The sequence below is a fragment of the Herpailurus yagouaroundi genome, unplaced genomic scaffold (genome assembly GCF_014898765.1).
Source record: "Herpailurus yagouaroundi ecotype Mexico unplaced genomic scaffold, PumYag 100, whole genome shotgun sequence".
Classification (NCBI taxonomy): Eukaryota; Metazoa; Chordata; class Mammalia; order Carnivora; family Felidae; genus Herpailurus; species Herpailurus yagouaroundi.
In genome coordinates, this window is record NW_024412391.1 from 60,850,665 (window position 1) to 60,866,265 (window position 15,601).

The following is a 15,601-nucleotide window of genomic DNA, read 5'->3' on the forward strand; positions in this document are numbered from 1 at the left end:
GCCTGGTCTAGAGCTGTGCTCTCCGGCCTGACTTGTGGGCATCTTTTTGACTGTCGTTTAGTACGCCTGACTCTGTTTCCTCAGGATACCAAGGGAAATCCTATGTTGGGAATAACAAGATGCGTACGATATATTTTACAGCTAAGAAGTCGGCAGCAATAAATGTGACAAAAGAGTCTTCTTAAGTGGGGGGGGGGGGGCGGGTCGGAGATTATCACATAAAAAATTACATCCTGTCATCTGAGGATTTCTGAGAAGGTTCTTCCAGGGTTGGGAAACTAGACCTGAAAAGGCACGCTACGTGCCCGGAGGGGAATTTACCTGTGTGTTCGCTTTTTCTCCTTCTCTCTCCCTCTCCTTTCCTCTCCTCCCCATCTCCTCGATTCCTTTCCTTTCTAGCCTGCCCATTTGCCACGGCTTGGGCCTCGGTGGGAATCTCAATAGTCTTCTTGCGCACCCTGCCGGGACCCCGGGGCAGCACCTTGGCCCAGGCCAGGGCTGTGGACCCCTCCTCCTCCGCCATCCCCAAGCTCGCGCGGCCGCTTTTCTTGCCGCTGCTTTTCCTCCTCTGCATTCCCCTCCAGCCCTCCTTTCTTGCAAGAAGTTCCGGGTGGCGACGCACCTGGGGGCAAGCCTAGGAAACCCCACTTTGTTTTTTGCACTGGCAGAGAAGGGGAGGATGGTGGGGAAGGGGTGGAGGGATATACTTCCTACTTTGCTTTCTTCTTTTGTAAAGATTTTGAGTTTCCTTTACACGGCAGCCGGCGCTTTATAACCCGGGAAACCGGCTTCGAGAAACCCTGCGCCGCCGTCGATCCGAGAGCAGCAGACGGACTTTCCCCTGCGCCTTCGAGTGCGTGTTTGGGGAAGCTGGAGGGGGCGCACCTACTGTCCGCCTCTAGCATTTCTCATCCACTGGCCGCCTGAGAATGGAGGGAATGTGGGTGGAAGATGCTCCTTCCTTTTCTGCACACGGAGAGGGCTGATGTTTTTCTAGCCTTCCCTGTTACCTCCCCACCTCCATTCCTGGCTTCTAAAGGGGATCCCTTCCCTACATCCCCAGTCACCGGAGACGGTCAAGCTAAGAGAAGGGTGAGTTAGGATTTTTCCCGGGAAAGAAGAGAGAAGCTCTTCTTTAAGGACCACCCTTCCACCTCCAGCCTTGACGCTGCTTGCTTTTAAGGACATTAGTCTGTCGCTGCGACACCGGCAGGCATAGCGCGGACAGGCTTGGTTTCAGGATTGCTTTCCGTGTGCTAATCTCACTTCTTCCACTCGCAATGGCCTCTTCTCTCGAGCGGTTGTTGGTGTGTTTTGTTTTGTTTTTTTTTTTTAACTTGGTCTGGGAGCCATGGACAAAAATATTCTGGCAAACCATTCTGCAGCGGGTTTTCCCTGGCACCATGGGGATTCTCCCAGGAGAATTTAACTCCCTGCAGTCCTGCGCCCAAGGATGTAAAAATAACAGATCTTGAGCAAAGTCTAAAAATATCTGTGTGATGTTTCTCTCCCTTGCCCTTCCTCCCACCTTCCCTCTTTCTCTTTATTGTTTATTCCTGTATCTAATACAAACGTGCACTACTCCCCACCATTATTTGCAGTATGCCTGACCCACCTCTCCGGGGCTTCTGTCTGCCCCTTCTGGTCCCCACTTGCCTAGCTTTCAATCTAGTGCTCCCAAGATGTTAAGCCCACCCCAAGATTTAATTTTCTTTTCCGTGGGCCTCTTCACCATCCCCACCATACTCCCGAGCCTCTACGCCTATTTTCGGACCTCCTTACAAAGCCCAGGAGGCCCGGGGCATGCCCGCAGGGCCAGTGCGATTCCTTGGTGCCCTCTCCGCCTCCTGGGCCCTCCTGTAAAAGATCAGATAAATTGGTCTTTGTTTGAAGCTCTTACGCGGATTTCTGCCCTTTTTCCCCCCTTTTTCCTGGCGGCCACCTCCTTGTGGAACAGGGGGCGGCTTGGGGAGCCGAGAGAAGCCGCATTCCTGTGGGTGCCAGGCGGCTCCAGTGCTGAGCCACAGGGCCTGAGACACACACACAGAGGAACCCGCAGACCTCGCTGCCCTTGATCTCTCTCTCTCTCTCTCTCTGTCCCTCCCCCTCTCCATCTCCTTCTTCCTCCCTCCTTCTTGGGGCACCCAGCCGGGAGCCTGTCGACCCACACTCAGATCCACCCAGGTCTCGGCCTCCGGCAAGAGCATGTTGACCCGCACACCAAACACACGCACACACCCCCTCCTGGGGACCATAGCCAGGCCAGGATCTCCCCGCCCATGCCAATCCTTTCTCTCCCGCCCCTCATCCCACAATCCCAGACGCGCCGGCTGGCCTCCGTTGGCTCCTTTGATCCCACTGGATGCCCCACGGCTCGCGGCGTCCTGGCCGCGCAGTCCTGGGAGTCGCCCACGGCGCGCCAAGGCCTGGCGGTGCTCGCCTCCTCCCGGCGCGCCCAACAGTTTACTCCGGCCTTGATACCATTGGGTCTCCTGATCTCCCCCGCCCGAAGTGCAAGGGATGCCTCCTGGAACATTGCCCCTGACCCCCCGCCCTCCATCAGTCCTTCCTTTTATTCGAGGAGAGGACCTTTAGGGCTACCCAACCAGCACCCTCCCCGCCTCGTCCCCGCAACCCCTTGGATCGCGCGCCTCCCACTGGCCACTGGGATCTCGCCAACCCGGAGCTCTCTAGTCCTCTCCAGAGGCACGCCCTGAGGGCAGACGCCCTCCGGCACCTCTGGGAAGCGCGCCACGACGGCGGATCCGCCTGCGGTCACCCCTCTCCTCCAGCCTAAAGCACCCCCCTCCCACAGCGGCTGGGTGGAGGCTTCCGCCTCGGGTGAGGGTGGGGAGGGGGCGCTGCTACTCGCTCCCGCCCTCCACTCTTGTTCCGAAGTTGCCTGCGGTCCTTGCATACTGTACTTGGTTTTTTTCAGAGGCACAGCGAACTCTGGGCCTCGAAAACAGCCCAAATAGCGGTAGCGCATGTGGGATTGGCTAAATATTTTTCTACGCAGCCCTGCCGCCCCCCCACCCCGCCCCATCTGCGTTTTCTTTTGCATTTGACAAGCTTTAGGTTCCCCTGTGGTAAGGGGCAGAAAGTATACAGTGTATCTACTAAGGAGGGGCGGGGGTGGGGGGGGGAGAAGCTTCCCTTTCAATCATCCAGGGTTGCCAGCTGAAATGTAATAACCTGTTTTATAGGTCGCGCTCTAACACTGAAGATAGGAACCGGGGGAATTTACATGAATCTGTCTTTAAAGGATGTAAGAATTTTGTTTTGCAGCGATTAATGTTTCTGTTCTTTTGTTCGCTGGGACTTCTTATTTACTTCTGATTTGTGGGGGTCCGAAGGAGTCTCTGCCAAAAGTGCATATATTATTGAGTCTGTTCCACATCCTAAACCAAGATTTATATAAAACCGTGAAATACCACACATTACGACCTTTCCCACAGGAAGGGGGAAAAATGGTTTCATAACATCACTACACACACACACACACACACACACACACACACTCCAAGTTTCAGTAATGATTCTATCTCCACAATTCACAGTCTAATGTATTTTTTAAAGAAGTGAGTGGGGGTGAAGGGCTATAAACAGTTCCCAAGCTATTTTTTTTTTTTTTTTTTTTTTTTTGCTTGCAAAGGTGAGAAGACAGAAATCTGCCACTGGAAGCTTATTGTCATCCAAGGACTGTTTTGGCCACTTGCCATTTGCAAGGTGGGATATTAGGGGTAGGCGAAGAGGCAGAATATGGACTCAGCTTTCATCTATAAACAGGGGTCACTAAACAAGGAACATTTCATTTTTGCCCTTAGATTCATAGGAGCTAGGAAGTCTGCTTGCCACTGGAGGGTGGCTCTGGTTGGGCAGCTGCTAGGGCTGTGAGGTGGTAGGAGGAGGGAGAATCATCATATACTGTTATAGAGGCTGGAAGAGAGGCTCAGGAAATTCTCTGCACTCCTGGTGAGAAAACTGAGGTCTTGGAGATATAAGGGTCCTGACCAGGACATCCCCACCAAGAACCAGAACTACACTCCAGAAGTTTCAACCAAGGAGGGCTCACCCTCCCGGAAGCCAGCTAGAACCCTGGGTTCTCTTTCACTCTGGACCAGCAGAGTACCACAGTCTCTCTCCGTACTCTTTTGCTCTATGTTTCATACTCCCTCTCTTGAGTCCTTCCGTGTTTTAAGGAGACTGACCTTGCTCTTTTACAACCATGTCTGGGAGCAAGAATAGTCCTTTATCAAAAATACTGGACTTACTGGAATGCAGAAAGAAACATATCAGTGACATATAGCAATAGAAGCAGCTGGACTAGTTTATACGGGGGGAGGGGGGTAATTAATAAAAGTTAATGATAGGATTAAAGCCGATAGCCAGCCTAGCCAAATAGAGGAGACAGCTTCCCAGCCGGCTTTATTTAATTAGCAGCAATTAATACGGTTTCTGCTAATATCCTTTAGGCCTCTCAGTGACTTGTTCACAGTGAAAGAGAATGGAGATGGAGCTCAGGAACACTTACAAGCACCCAGGGCATTTTGCTCTGACGACAAGAGAGATTGCAAATTCATTTAAGCAAATGTTCATAAACAAGTGACAGGCACACTCTGAGGCAGCATTGGTGGAAACAATGGTGAAACTGACAAATATTCTTTGCTTAGGAGAAGAGCACTTTTCTTTTTTAAGCAAGGAAATGCTTTAGCAGAGAGGGGGGAAAGACAGGAGGCTAAGAAAGAAAGAAAGAAAGAAAGAAAGAAAGAAAGAAAGAAATAATTTCAGACTCCAGCAGAAGCACATACAGCAACCCTTGCAAACACATCAGCCCTACACATATTGAAGATTTGTACACGTAATGCTTCAGACCACAGATTTGCTATTTTCTTAATTCCCGCTCTTCTTTTTCCATATGAATCAAACAGTCTTTTGTCCTTCAGGGTTTGATTTGATCGCTACTGTTCACATTTCACTTTTGTATTTTCCTCTTCCTATACCATTACTCATTGAGTGCCCTGTGAAATTACAATCGTACATTTTCAACTCAGCAACCCATTTGCAGTGCAAAAATAGGGTCTAAATAATGGCTGAATTAGCCCTACTGGACAGTTTCAGATGTAACACTCTGTAATAATTATATTGCAGGCTGGATTAGGATGCTATTATCATAATCTGGACGTTTACAATTATCTGTAATTTGCAAAGATGCGCCAGGTCTTGATTACAGCAGTTTTTTTTTTTTTTTTTTTTTTGTATCACGCTAACCATCACTAAACAGTGACAGTAATAACAGCTAATTTTGCTGGCAATATAAGAGGTGCTGGGGTGTGCAAACAATTTCACACCTGGATGTGCTCACTCAACCAAGAATATAGAGAAAGAGCTTCTGCCCTGAGACTCAGACAAATATTCTCCTCTGCTTCTGTTCAGTATAGATTTCTAGACCCCGATCATTGCTTAAGAGATATTCACTGTTGGTAAGTTTTTATTTCTTCCATACTTCAAGGCACAGTTCATATTTCTGTTCTCACACTTTCCAAGCTATATGTATTGCTGTTGTGATTTATTTTAGACTGCAACTTTGCTTTATTAGATTTTTCAATTCCGATCTTTTTTCCCCCTTTAACAGTAAAAGTGTTGTCGTTCTGGTGAGTAAAAGGATTCGGGTGAGAATGGGATCCTTAAGAACTCTTGTGTCTTTTTTTCTTTCTGTGCTGTTGATGTATTTGGTGCAGCTTGTGACTGGAGACTGAGAAAGAGACCAGGTTTCTATAAGGTGTGGAGGGAGCCGACTGGAGATTCTGAGCTAAGATCTATTTGAAAATTGTTATTCAAAGCTAGTCATACGCGAATTTAAGGTCTTTACATTTGACGATGATTTTCAGTTTTGGAGCGTCGGGAGAGCAAAGGGAGCTCGCCACAATGCTCCTTTGGTATCACAGATATGCAGACATTAGCAACGGCAGGTGTAGTCTGAATCTCTAGACTGTATAGCCCCCTCGACATTTTCCTCCACTTGGGAGAAAGTTTCCGGAATAACTGGCCTCTGAAACCCTTCAGGGCTGCTTTGCAAGGCCTTTGCCTCAAGCTGATGGAGGAAGGGGGGGAGGAGAGGGGGAGGGGCGGGATGCGGTTCTTACAGCTATTGCCTGCGGGGCCCAAACGCTGCGACCTTGGGGTTGGAGGGGCACGATTGGCTGAGACGCAGAACCGAGCTTGGAGCTAAGGAACCAGTCCGATTTAGGAACGCACCAAGGAAGACTCTAACCAGAAGCGGTGCTGTTCTATCTATAGATGACGCTGTTTCCTGACCCAGTAGAGATTTGGAAGCAGCTACAGATGTTAAGTGCAGGAGCCTGAGACGTCTTCGTTTCCCTCACCCCTGTACAGAAAGGCCTTTCTCCGGCGGCGGGGACCTTTGGGCTAAATTGTGTCAAAAGATAATGAGATGCTTATTGGCGCCGGGGAGACATTTCCCCCTTCACCCGCACCCCCGCAGCTATTGTTCTCTCGTTCTTTTTTTACCTGGAAAATATGGTCAGAACGAGGCTCTAGAACACCAACTCCGCGGAAGTTTGAGCGTGGGGAGGCGTAGTAGGCGCCGCGACGGGGCGATGCCTTTTACCCACCACGCCCCTCCCACCAATTTCTCTCTCTCTCTCTCTCTCTCTCTCTCTCTCTCTCTCTCTCTCTCATCGGTTTACTATGGGGTCAACACTTACTAAGAGCGAAAATATTAACCCTTCATGTTCAAAGGACCCAGAGGAAGCCCAGTTCCAAGGACAGTTCTTGGGAGGACCTCTTTGCAGAATTTCTTGTATAATTAAACTCATGTTAAGAGATAGAGAGGTTGTTACAGGCGCATCATGACAACACCTTCAACGTGTTAAAATGCATTTGCTAGGTTTCAGAATTCCATGCACTCACAGTGGTTTGGCATGCGTCTGGTAGATTTTTTTTTTTTTAAGAAAAATTAGTGTTGGTTTCGATGTATGGTAGCTTTTTCTCTAACGTAATTTGAATAATTCAGCAAAGCCCCACTACCAGCTGTACTTCTGCAGCCTCTTCCATTCTTTTCAGCATTATAATTTTGGTTAATTTTCAATTTTAGGTCCTACGTCTCTGCAATTTGTGTATGAATAACAGAATAATTTCCCTCTTTTGTTTCGCCTTTCCTGTTCCTGAATCTAAATAAAGATGGCTTTTTAGTATTAAAAGTGGAAGAAAATTACAGGTAATTATCTTTGACGGTAAAAACGCTGTAATCAGCGGGCTACATGAAAAATTACTCTAATTATGGCTGCATTTAAGAGAATGGAAAAAAACCTTCTTGTGGATAAAAACCTTAAATTGTCCCCAATGTCTGCTTCAAATTGGATGGCACTGCAGCTGGAGGCTTTGTTCAGAATTGATCCTGGGGAGCTACGAACCCAAAGTTTCACAGTAGGAAGGGGGAAAAAAGAAAAGAAAACATTTTTCCTAATGTAACAATGCGAATGCTAGAAAATGACAAGACTGATCGGTTTTAAACCATTCTGAGACTGACTGAGCGTGGAAGTTGCTCAACAAAAAAAGGAACGGGTATATTGGTAAGTAGTCTTTGCTTTGTGTCTAATTATAGTGACTGTCCTTTTGCACGACTGTATGTCGCTGTCATTATATGGAGCACTCTGAGTATCTCTATTGACTTCTGATAAATGGCTCAGTGGTTTCAAGGTTCATAATTTGAAGGATGCCCAGGTCTGTAGCCATTAATTCTCGCAGTATGGGGCTTCCTGCTTGTATGACGAAAGGGCTTTTCATTTTCATTATTTCTGTGCTTTCCACAAGATCGGAAGGATGTATTTCATCCAGGATCATGCATTTTCCTACCTAGCTAGCTTGCAAAGGGTGTAAACATTAAGTAGTTATAATTGTGCATTTACTTTGGTTTTTTCTTGTATTCTTTCCTCTTGTTTAAAAAAAAATTGCTTCCAAACAAAGACAAATACAGCTGTATTATTTTGACTGAGGAAAGGAAAAGGAGAACACTCAGTTTCAGCCCTAGAAACTATTGGATGTCTAGAAGTTAACCTGGGGATAGATCATTCTAATGTTTTAAAAAATAGATAAATGTGTAGAAAATGTAATAAAAATATAATATATAAAGAAAGCTGAGAAAACATCCATGTTTAATGTTAAAGTACTTAAGAAAAAGGCTGCTGCTGCAAACTGACATCTTTGCAGGCACTTGATGTTTATATATAGGGCTTCCCATATTAGGAAATAGGAGTTCTTTTAAGAGTGATAGAAAATATACTGGGAGGAACGAGGAGGGGGTGGTGAGATGGAGACACACAGAGAAATATACAGGACACTCCCAGCGTTTTGTGGCTTTTACTCCATATATGAAAGAAGACAAAACCATACAAAGTATATGTACAACTAAAATTCAACAATATATACAGAAATGTTTCTCAATATAAACGTCCCTATTAGCTTAGTGAATGCCACCAATTCACCTAGTAAAGGTATCAAAGCAATAGAATGGTGATTTTGGTTGTTTCCTCTGTCTTTCCTGATTCCAGTTCAGGGTTTTGGGGTGGGGTGGGGAAAGAGTGGTTTTGTTTTGTTGTTTTTTTTAAAAAAAAATCATCATTCTTGCTCATTGCATTTTGATAAAACATGCAGCGTTCCCTTTGTGGCAATGTTCTAATCTTACAGCCGATTTTTCCTTTTTCTTTAAAGAAGGGCTGTTAGGTAAAGGTTTTTTTCTTTCTCTTTTCTTTCTCTTTTCTTTTTCTTGTTTTGTTTTGTTTTGTTTTGTCAGTCTGGGATTGGTAAATAAAAATGCAGGAGCCTGAAATGCTTCTTTTTCATCATGTAATGTCTTAAGCTCATTAAACAAGTAAAAACGCTGCCATGTTTGCGCAGATTCTTCTGGTGGGGGAAAATGTCTGTTAAAAAAAAGTCGTTTTGATGGATATTCCCAAAGAGAAGAGGAGGCTCAGAGCCTGGATCCCAAAGGGTAAGGGAAAATGTCCTTGCAGTGAGGAGTTTCAGGAGCACTGGCATAGAAACCAGTTTCTCTCTCTCTCACTCACTCTCTCTCTCTCTCTCTAAGATGCAAAATCAGTTACTGAGGCTGCTCAAGGGAAAAAGCAGATGAGAAAAAGAAAGGGAAAAAGAAAAGGAGGGAAGGAAAGGAAGGGAAGGAGGAGAGAGGGGGAGAGAGAGCGAGAGGGCGAGCCAGCGCCCAGACTGTCTTGCCACACAGAAGAGTTCTCCCGAGCCTGCTCCTTCGGCTGGGTTTGGCAGATGCAAGCAGGTCCTGGATCCTCCTTGCCTTGTTCAGACGTTTCCCTAGGGTATCAATTTCCCTCAGACAACTCACATCATCTGTGGTCTCTGCATCGTGTCCTGGTGTGGAGAGGAGTACCAATGCGAATAGCCGGGCATGTAGCTGTTGGGGGGCATACTGACGCCCTTGGCTGAGGCAGAAACGTCCCACACTGGAGGCAGCGCCGGCGAGCGCGGTGACAGGGCCGCTGAGCCCGGGAGGGGGTCGCTCTCGTGCGGGTTACTGCCCTGCTTCAGCAATTTCTTAAACTTAGAGCGTTTGTTCTGAAACCATATCTTCACCTGGAACGAAAGGCAGCAGCGATCATTAGGCTCAGCGAAACACCGAACCAGTGCCTCTATTCCAGGCTTTGGAAGCAATACCCCCATCCCCCAAAAAACAGAACAAACGAAACTGCAAACACCAGGTCTCCGCCTTCCTCCACCTCTTTCTAGCCTCCTCTCTCTCACCCCGCCCCTCTCTACCAGGTATCTTGTCTGGATACCTAACGTTGTTGTGCTCAGCTCTTCAGTGGGATGCAAGTCTAGGTTTAAAACAGCAGCATAAATAAGAATAAAATAAGAATGAAGGCGAATGAGATAGTCAGGTTCAAAGTCTAAAGAAGGATTTTTAAAACAGAGCACTTTTCAGATTAAAGCCACACTTCCTCTGATAGTCTGTTTCGTATTTACTAATGCCCAAACCTGACAGTTCTATGCATGTACAGTGAGCAAATGACCGTGAACAGAGAAAAACCTGTACATTTATAACCAAATGCTTTGAATATACCTATGCATATATTGCATGTGCATGAAGCATCTTTGTCCTGAAGTAAATATATCCTCATAATCCTGTAGGGAATAGGGATGGTACCTCCCTGGTTCCCTACTTTGTATGTTGTTTAGTCAAATTGTGGTCAACAATCATCACATGGTTGTTAGTGCGGTCACTAAAAGTCAAAGGACTCCTGAAAGTTAAATGTGAATCAGAAATCTGGGATGGAAGCATATCTAAGCTACTTGGTTTGAAGAAGGAAATTCTATGGTGCCACTTCTTTCACCTTTAAAATTCCTTAGCCATAGGAATCTGCTTTACCAAGAGTAATACAGGTTACTGAGTTGCAGGAACCCCCAAAATTTTTGGTGGCAATATGGCAAGAGAAAGCAGGCCGAATTGAAAAGAAGAGCTTCGGGGACATCTGTTCTAAGGCAGCACACAATCACTCACCAGCTAGAGTCTCCTATACCCTGGAGTCCCCTTGCTGAAGATCACCCACCTCACGTGAGGCCTACCACCCCATGCAGCTAAGTTAATTGACAAGGACAAAAACCACAGGTGATTGCAGCCTGGCTTTATGACCAGGGTCCTAATATACCTACTTAAGCCCCTTCCTGTGAAGTCTAAAATGCCCCATATGTCTTTCAAATTAGTAGGACAGGAGAACTTCAGCAACTGTACTTAACTGAGGCTTCACCTGCTGTAATTTGGTGAGCATTCCTCTTTGATCTTCAACTCTGCCATTGCTCGCAAGCCCTGTACTCCAGGAAGGCACCTCACCAGCCTGCACCAGTCAGTCACCCAGTATGATTTAACCATTGAGCTTAAGGGCAATCTTCAGAAAAACCCACCTCACCTATCCTAGGATGGATAGTTTGCACTTTGGTTCCTTTAGTAAATCCTGTTGGAGCCTATACATATCTGGTCCTCCCCCTCACCCCAATTTCATAACTATGCCAGTGAGTTGAAATCCTTATTAAGTCCCATGACCACACAAACAGATCCTTAAGAAACCTAGCTCTCATTCTGCCTCCTGGCCTGAACATCTTTTTCTCCTACATGTTTTTTCTCTTTCGTGTCGTTCTGCTCTGGAATAGGACTCGATTAATTTATGAGTTTGGTCACCAAAAGACACTAGGCTGGGGTGGGGTCGCCGAGGGTTGGGAGGATGTGCAAATCCAATCCAGCATTAAATACCAGGTCATTTATTCCAAACTGTTGTCCCGGAAAGTGTGTAATGGAGCAAAGGCATTTGTCATTAAGCTCTTTCCATCCTCAGTTGACTAGGCCAAGAATTCCTCCTGATGTGCTCCCTGCCCGATCTGTAAGCAGGATCAGCATTTCAGGGATACTTGGGCTTCTCGGGAATTACCTGTGTTTGTGTCAGTCCTAAGGAAGCTGCCAGTTCAGCTCTCTCGGGAAGGGCCAGGTACTGAGTTTGCTGAAAGCGGTGGTTTAAAGCCTGGAGCTGCAGGCTGGAATAAATGGTCCGAGGCTTCCGAATCTTTTTCCCTTTTCCATTGAACCTGATTTCCCCGTTTTCAATCACTGTGGTTTTTTGTTGATCTGCAAGCAAAAAATACAGAGGAGCAGTCACCCGTGAGGCCACTGCTGCAGCCTTCCTGAGCTTGGCCTGGACTGCGCCGGGTCTTCCCAAAGCCCCAAAAGGATTTCTTCGAAGCGTCCCCACGCCACCCTGACCTCTCTGGGTTCACAGTGCCCGGGTACTTCCTGTGGGTGCGAATGCTTCTGGCCGACCCTGACTCTGGCCCTAATAACGTGGGGGGGGGGGGGCTGGACCGCGGGAGCGCTCTCGACCCTGGGGCAAACAGCCTCGCTCTGCCGCAGCGGAGGCGGCGCCGACCGCTCTCTAGGGCGCGCGGCGCTGCGGGGCGGCTGCTCTCGCCACGAAGCGGGGGCCCTCGGCCTGGCGTTACAGTGCCTTAAGCTGTGCTTGAGCCACCCTGATGTTTATGCGGCCAGTTGACTTGATGTCACTAGCTCCGAGCCCGGTGCATCAAGACCCTCGTCGAGTCCGACATTATTCTGCTGAGAGGGACCGAATCGAATCCCCAAACAAAACACAACCAGCCGCTCTGACCAGCTCCCCAGCGGGCTGAGCATCGCACGGCAACTTTGAACCCCTCGGGGGGCTGAGCACCGTCCGCCCGAGGCCCTCTGCTTCACCTCTCGGAACAAAGGAGCAGCCAACGTTGTATCGAAAACCCAGAGGGAGGGGGGCCTGGGCAAGGGTGGGGGGTGGAGGACATCTAAAAGCCCGCCGGAAAGAGCCCAATTGTCACCAGTTTAACTAGAGCTAGAGGCAGCGTCAGCTTCCCTTCGGGTCACCGAAGCTCACCGGGCGCCACCCGCAAAGTAGGCCACTGGCTGTCCAGATCGGGTTGGGGAGCAAAACACGCTCCCCAGTTCCGGCTCAGAAATGTCCCCAGTCTTGCCAAACGCCGGTCACAGACCGGAGGGGAGGAGGGAGGCAAAGGGCGCACAGACCCAGCGAGCTGGAGCGCTCAGTGCGGACCAACTCGTAGAGCGAAGCCAGCGCGGAGCCGGAGGCGCGGCTCGAGAGGCGCACCGGAGACCAGGGAGCCAGGCGGGCCGCGCCGCAAGGAAGCCGAGGGTCCGCGGCGGCGAGAAGGGGCCGGGCTGGGCGAGGCCGGCAGGCAGGCGCCAGGCGAGCGGGCGCGCACGAGGCCTGGCCGGGGGCGCGCCGGGCCGCCTGGGGGAGGGGGCCGGCGGAGGCCCGGGCGTTGAGGAAGTGAGCGGGGCGGGCGGGGTGGGGGGCAGCCGGGAGGCGGGAGGCGGGAGAAGAGAGCTGCCCCAGCGGCCTCTCACCTGTGTCGTCCCCTCGCGTCTGGGCGGCCGCGCTGCTGTTGTGGTAGGACTGGAGGTAAGGGCTGTGCTGCGAGTGGCTCATGTAGGGGTAGGCGGCGAGCGAGCGGTGGTTGTAGGAGTTGCCGCCGCCCGACGCGTAGGGCGAGCCGTGGTGGTGGTGCTGGTGGTGGTGGTGGTGCGAGCCGGCCGCCGCCGCCGCCGCCGCCGCCGAGTGCAGGCAGTGCAGAGGGTAGTGCGCGCCTGCCATGGCCGGGGAGCTCTGCTGCGAGTGCGGCTGTGGCGGCGGCGGCGGCGGCGGCTGCTGTTGCTGCTGCTGCTGCTGCTGCTGCTGCTGCTGTTGCTGCTGCTGTTGTTGCCCGAACTCCATGAAGGCGGATTTGGACGAGTCCTGGCCTTCCAAGCCGTCAGCCATCGTAGTCATGGTCATCATCAAAACTTTGGGGGCTGGAGAAAGCCTTCTCCCGGGTTTCCTCCACCCTCCCCCCACTTGGCTCGCGCCGCTCTCCCCTCTGCAGCCACCTTAGCTCTTGGGATTCTTGCAAAAAAATAAATAAATAAATAAAAAATTAAAAAAAAAAAAGAGGGGGTGGAGGTGGTTCTCCCTCTCCCTCGCTCTTCTCTAATATATATATTTTTTAATATAAAGAGATATAGTGAGCAGGGCCTTGTTAACTCAAAGGGAGGAGGAAGGGGGAGGGATGGGAGAGGAGAGGGGGGAGGGGGGAATCTGCTCTCCCCCCCTTCTTTCCCCCCTTGGATTTTTTGGGGGCTGGTGCAGTTTAAGGCAGAGATTTTAAGGTGGATTCTGCGAAAGTTGCGCGTCTGCTTTCAGACTTGATGCAGACGCCACGAGTCGAATGGTTTGTCTCCAAAGGGCAGCGCCTCCCCATTGGTCAGTCGCCCCCTGACGTCACAGACGCACGGCTTCTACTGGTGTGTGCGCCGCTCGCCGAGTTCTTCGCCTACCTTCGGCAACTCCAATCCCAGCCCGGAGCTGCAGCCGGGGGCCGCGCGGCTCCGCGCTCAGTGCTGCCGGGGAGGGAGGTGCCTCGGCCGGCCGGCCGCCGACGCCTCCCGGGCGCAGCTCGCGCCCCCAAACCCGGAGCCTCAGTTCCCCGTACCGCAGACCTGGAACAGCCTGGCTGGAAGCCGCTCCCTCTCAGTCCCCTTGCACCCCAGCAGGCTGCCTGTTCTCAGAAGCAGTGCCCTCTCCATTTAAAGCAAGGTCCCCTCCCTTGACCCCCTCTCCACACCCCCCTCCCCAGTCCCACTATAGTCCCGGGGGAGCGCCCCGTCACCGTGTATTCTTCTAGACGTACTTTATTGAAACCACAGAGGAAAGAAGACCCCCACACCTGGGCACCACACCTTGGTTCGGGGGGAGGGAGTGTAAAGAAGAAGAAAAATCAGACCCTGTTTTGGCGAGGTTCCTGCCGTTTCAGGCCGTAGTTCCTATGTATTGAACAAGAAAGGGGGAACTTCCCCCCCCCCCCAGAACGCGCAGTCTGTTCTGAAAGCGAATCGTTGGAGGACTGACAGTAATGCATTTTTTCCTATTGAAAACAGAAGCTACTGTAATGCTTTCAAATATATGCAAATGATACATGCGGTTAGTGGTTTGGCAAATCTTGATTACAATATAAACTACCCAAGTAAAAGTGCCTTCGTCCTAAATTTGTCTCTCGATTACAATTCCAATTGATTTTATTTTATTGTCAACATTGTTAATGATAAAAATAGAGTCGTTTTACAGTTATTTTTACTTTCTGGAAGGAGGCAATTAGAGTTCTAATCAGGAATACACAAAAATCTCCCATGATTAACTGCAGTACTTTGTTCAAATTGCTGCTATAAAATTCAGAACAATTTGCCTGTAATGATTATGGACTGGGTTTATTTTGGGAGGTGGAATAAAAGTGGATATAGCATAAATTATCCTCTAATTATACACCAGTGTCGCCTCAATTATCCTCTTATCAAAATGGTTGTCTAACTGCCGCATTTAGTTTCAATTCTCTCCTTTTTTTCTATAAAAAGAACTTCATACCTTGTTATTATTAATCCATTTATTATTTGCAAGGGGATTTATATCCGCACATCCAGGTGGTAGAACCACTTCTCTTTCAAAGATGGACTGGGGAAAGACATTAAGTTCGGAGCAGCCCAGGGCTGTGGATCTAGCCTTTCTCCGTCTAGTCTCCAGACCTACTCAGATCCAGGCAGCTGAGGAGAGACAGCGGAATCCCGGAGCGAGGCTCAGGCCTGGCCACCAGGTAGGAGAGCCGGACTGGGGACCAGGCGCTGAGGAGGGCAGGCCGGGCAGCTCCAGGAGTCGGGTCCCGGAACTGCGGGGAGGCGAAGGAAGTCTGCATTGTCAGTGGATCGGGACTGGGTGGGCAAGACATGCAGACCCCATGGGCTCGGCGCCAGCGTTCAATCTGCGACTAGACCCAGCCAGCGAGCCTTTGACCACACGGAGAAGTGTACAATCTAACATCTCCAGCTCAACATGTGTAGGAACGAGTCTGCGTCTTTGGGAAGACGCCTGGGGACTTCTTTGCACCCTATTGGCTTGGACCCCTAAGGAACCCGAGAAATTGACAATTTAGCGGTACCGCTCGCCCCGGTAACTCCTGGAAAGGTGGCTGC

The 15,601-nt window shown here is 49.6% G+C and overlaps 1 protein-coding gene and 1 long non-coding RNA gene across 4 annotated transcripts in view; one reads left to right on the forward strand and one right to left on the reverse strand.

The window, feature by feature from the left end:
- Positions 1–6,861: 6,861 nt before the first annotated feature.
- The window catches only part of LOC121028707 (uncharacterized), a 44,880-nt gene continuing 36,140 nt past the window's right edge, over positions 6,862–15,601 (forward strand). Inside the window, exon 1 of one of the 3 annotated variants that reach the window (XR_005789397.1) lies at positions 6,862–7,595. This is a non-coding gene — a long non-coding RNA (uncharacterized LOC121028707). Of the gene's footprint in view, positions 7,596–14,834; positions 15,226–15,601 lie in introns of those variants that run through there. The other 2 variants (XR_005789395.1, XR_005789396.1) reach the window with 2 other exon arrangements.
- On the reverse strand, positions 8,369–13,678 carry DLX6 (distal-less homeobox 6). Its single transcript, XM_040472598.1, has 3 exons — positions 12,953–13,678; positions 11,475–11,668; positions 8,369–9,627 (listed from the first exon to the last, which is right to left on the reverse strand). The coding sequence occupies exons 1-3, from the start codon at positions 13,380–13,382 to the stop codon at positions 9,376–9,378; spliced, it is 876 nt and encodes a 291-aa protein (XP_040328532.1). The 5' UTR covers positions 13,383–13,678; the 3' UTR covers positions 8,369–9,375.

What these genes read in the sequence shown, in the direction of transcription:
- DLX6 (XM_040472598.1), bottom strand. Translation starts at nt 13,382, where the DNA reads ATGATGACCATGACTACGATGGCTGACGGCTTGGAAGGCCAGGACTCG. An exon ending in GACGCGAGGGGACGACACAG is followed by an intron (nt 11,669 to 12,952) that starts GTGAGAGGCCGC and finishes TTTTGCTTGCAG; the next exon opens with ATCAACAAAAAACCACAGTG. An exon ending in TAGGACTGACACAAACACAG is followed by an intron (nt 9,628 to 11,474) that starts GTAATTCCCGAG and finishes CTTTCGTTCCAG; the next exon opens with GTGAAGATATGGTTTCAGAA.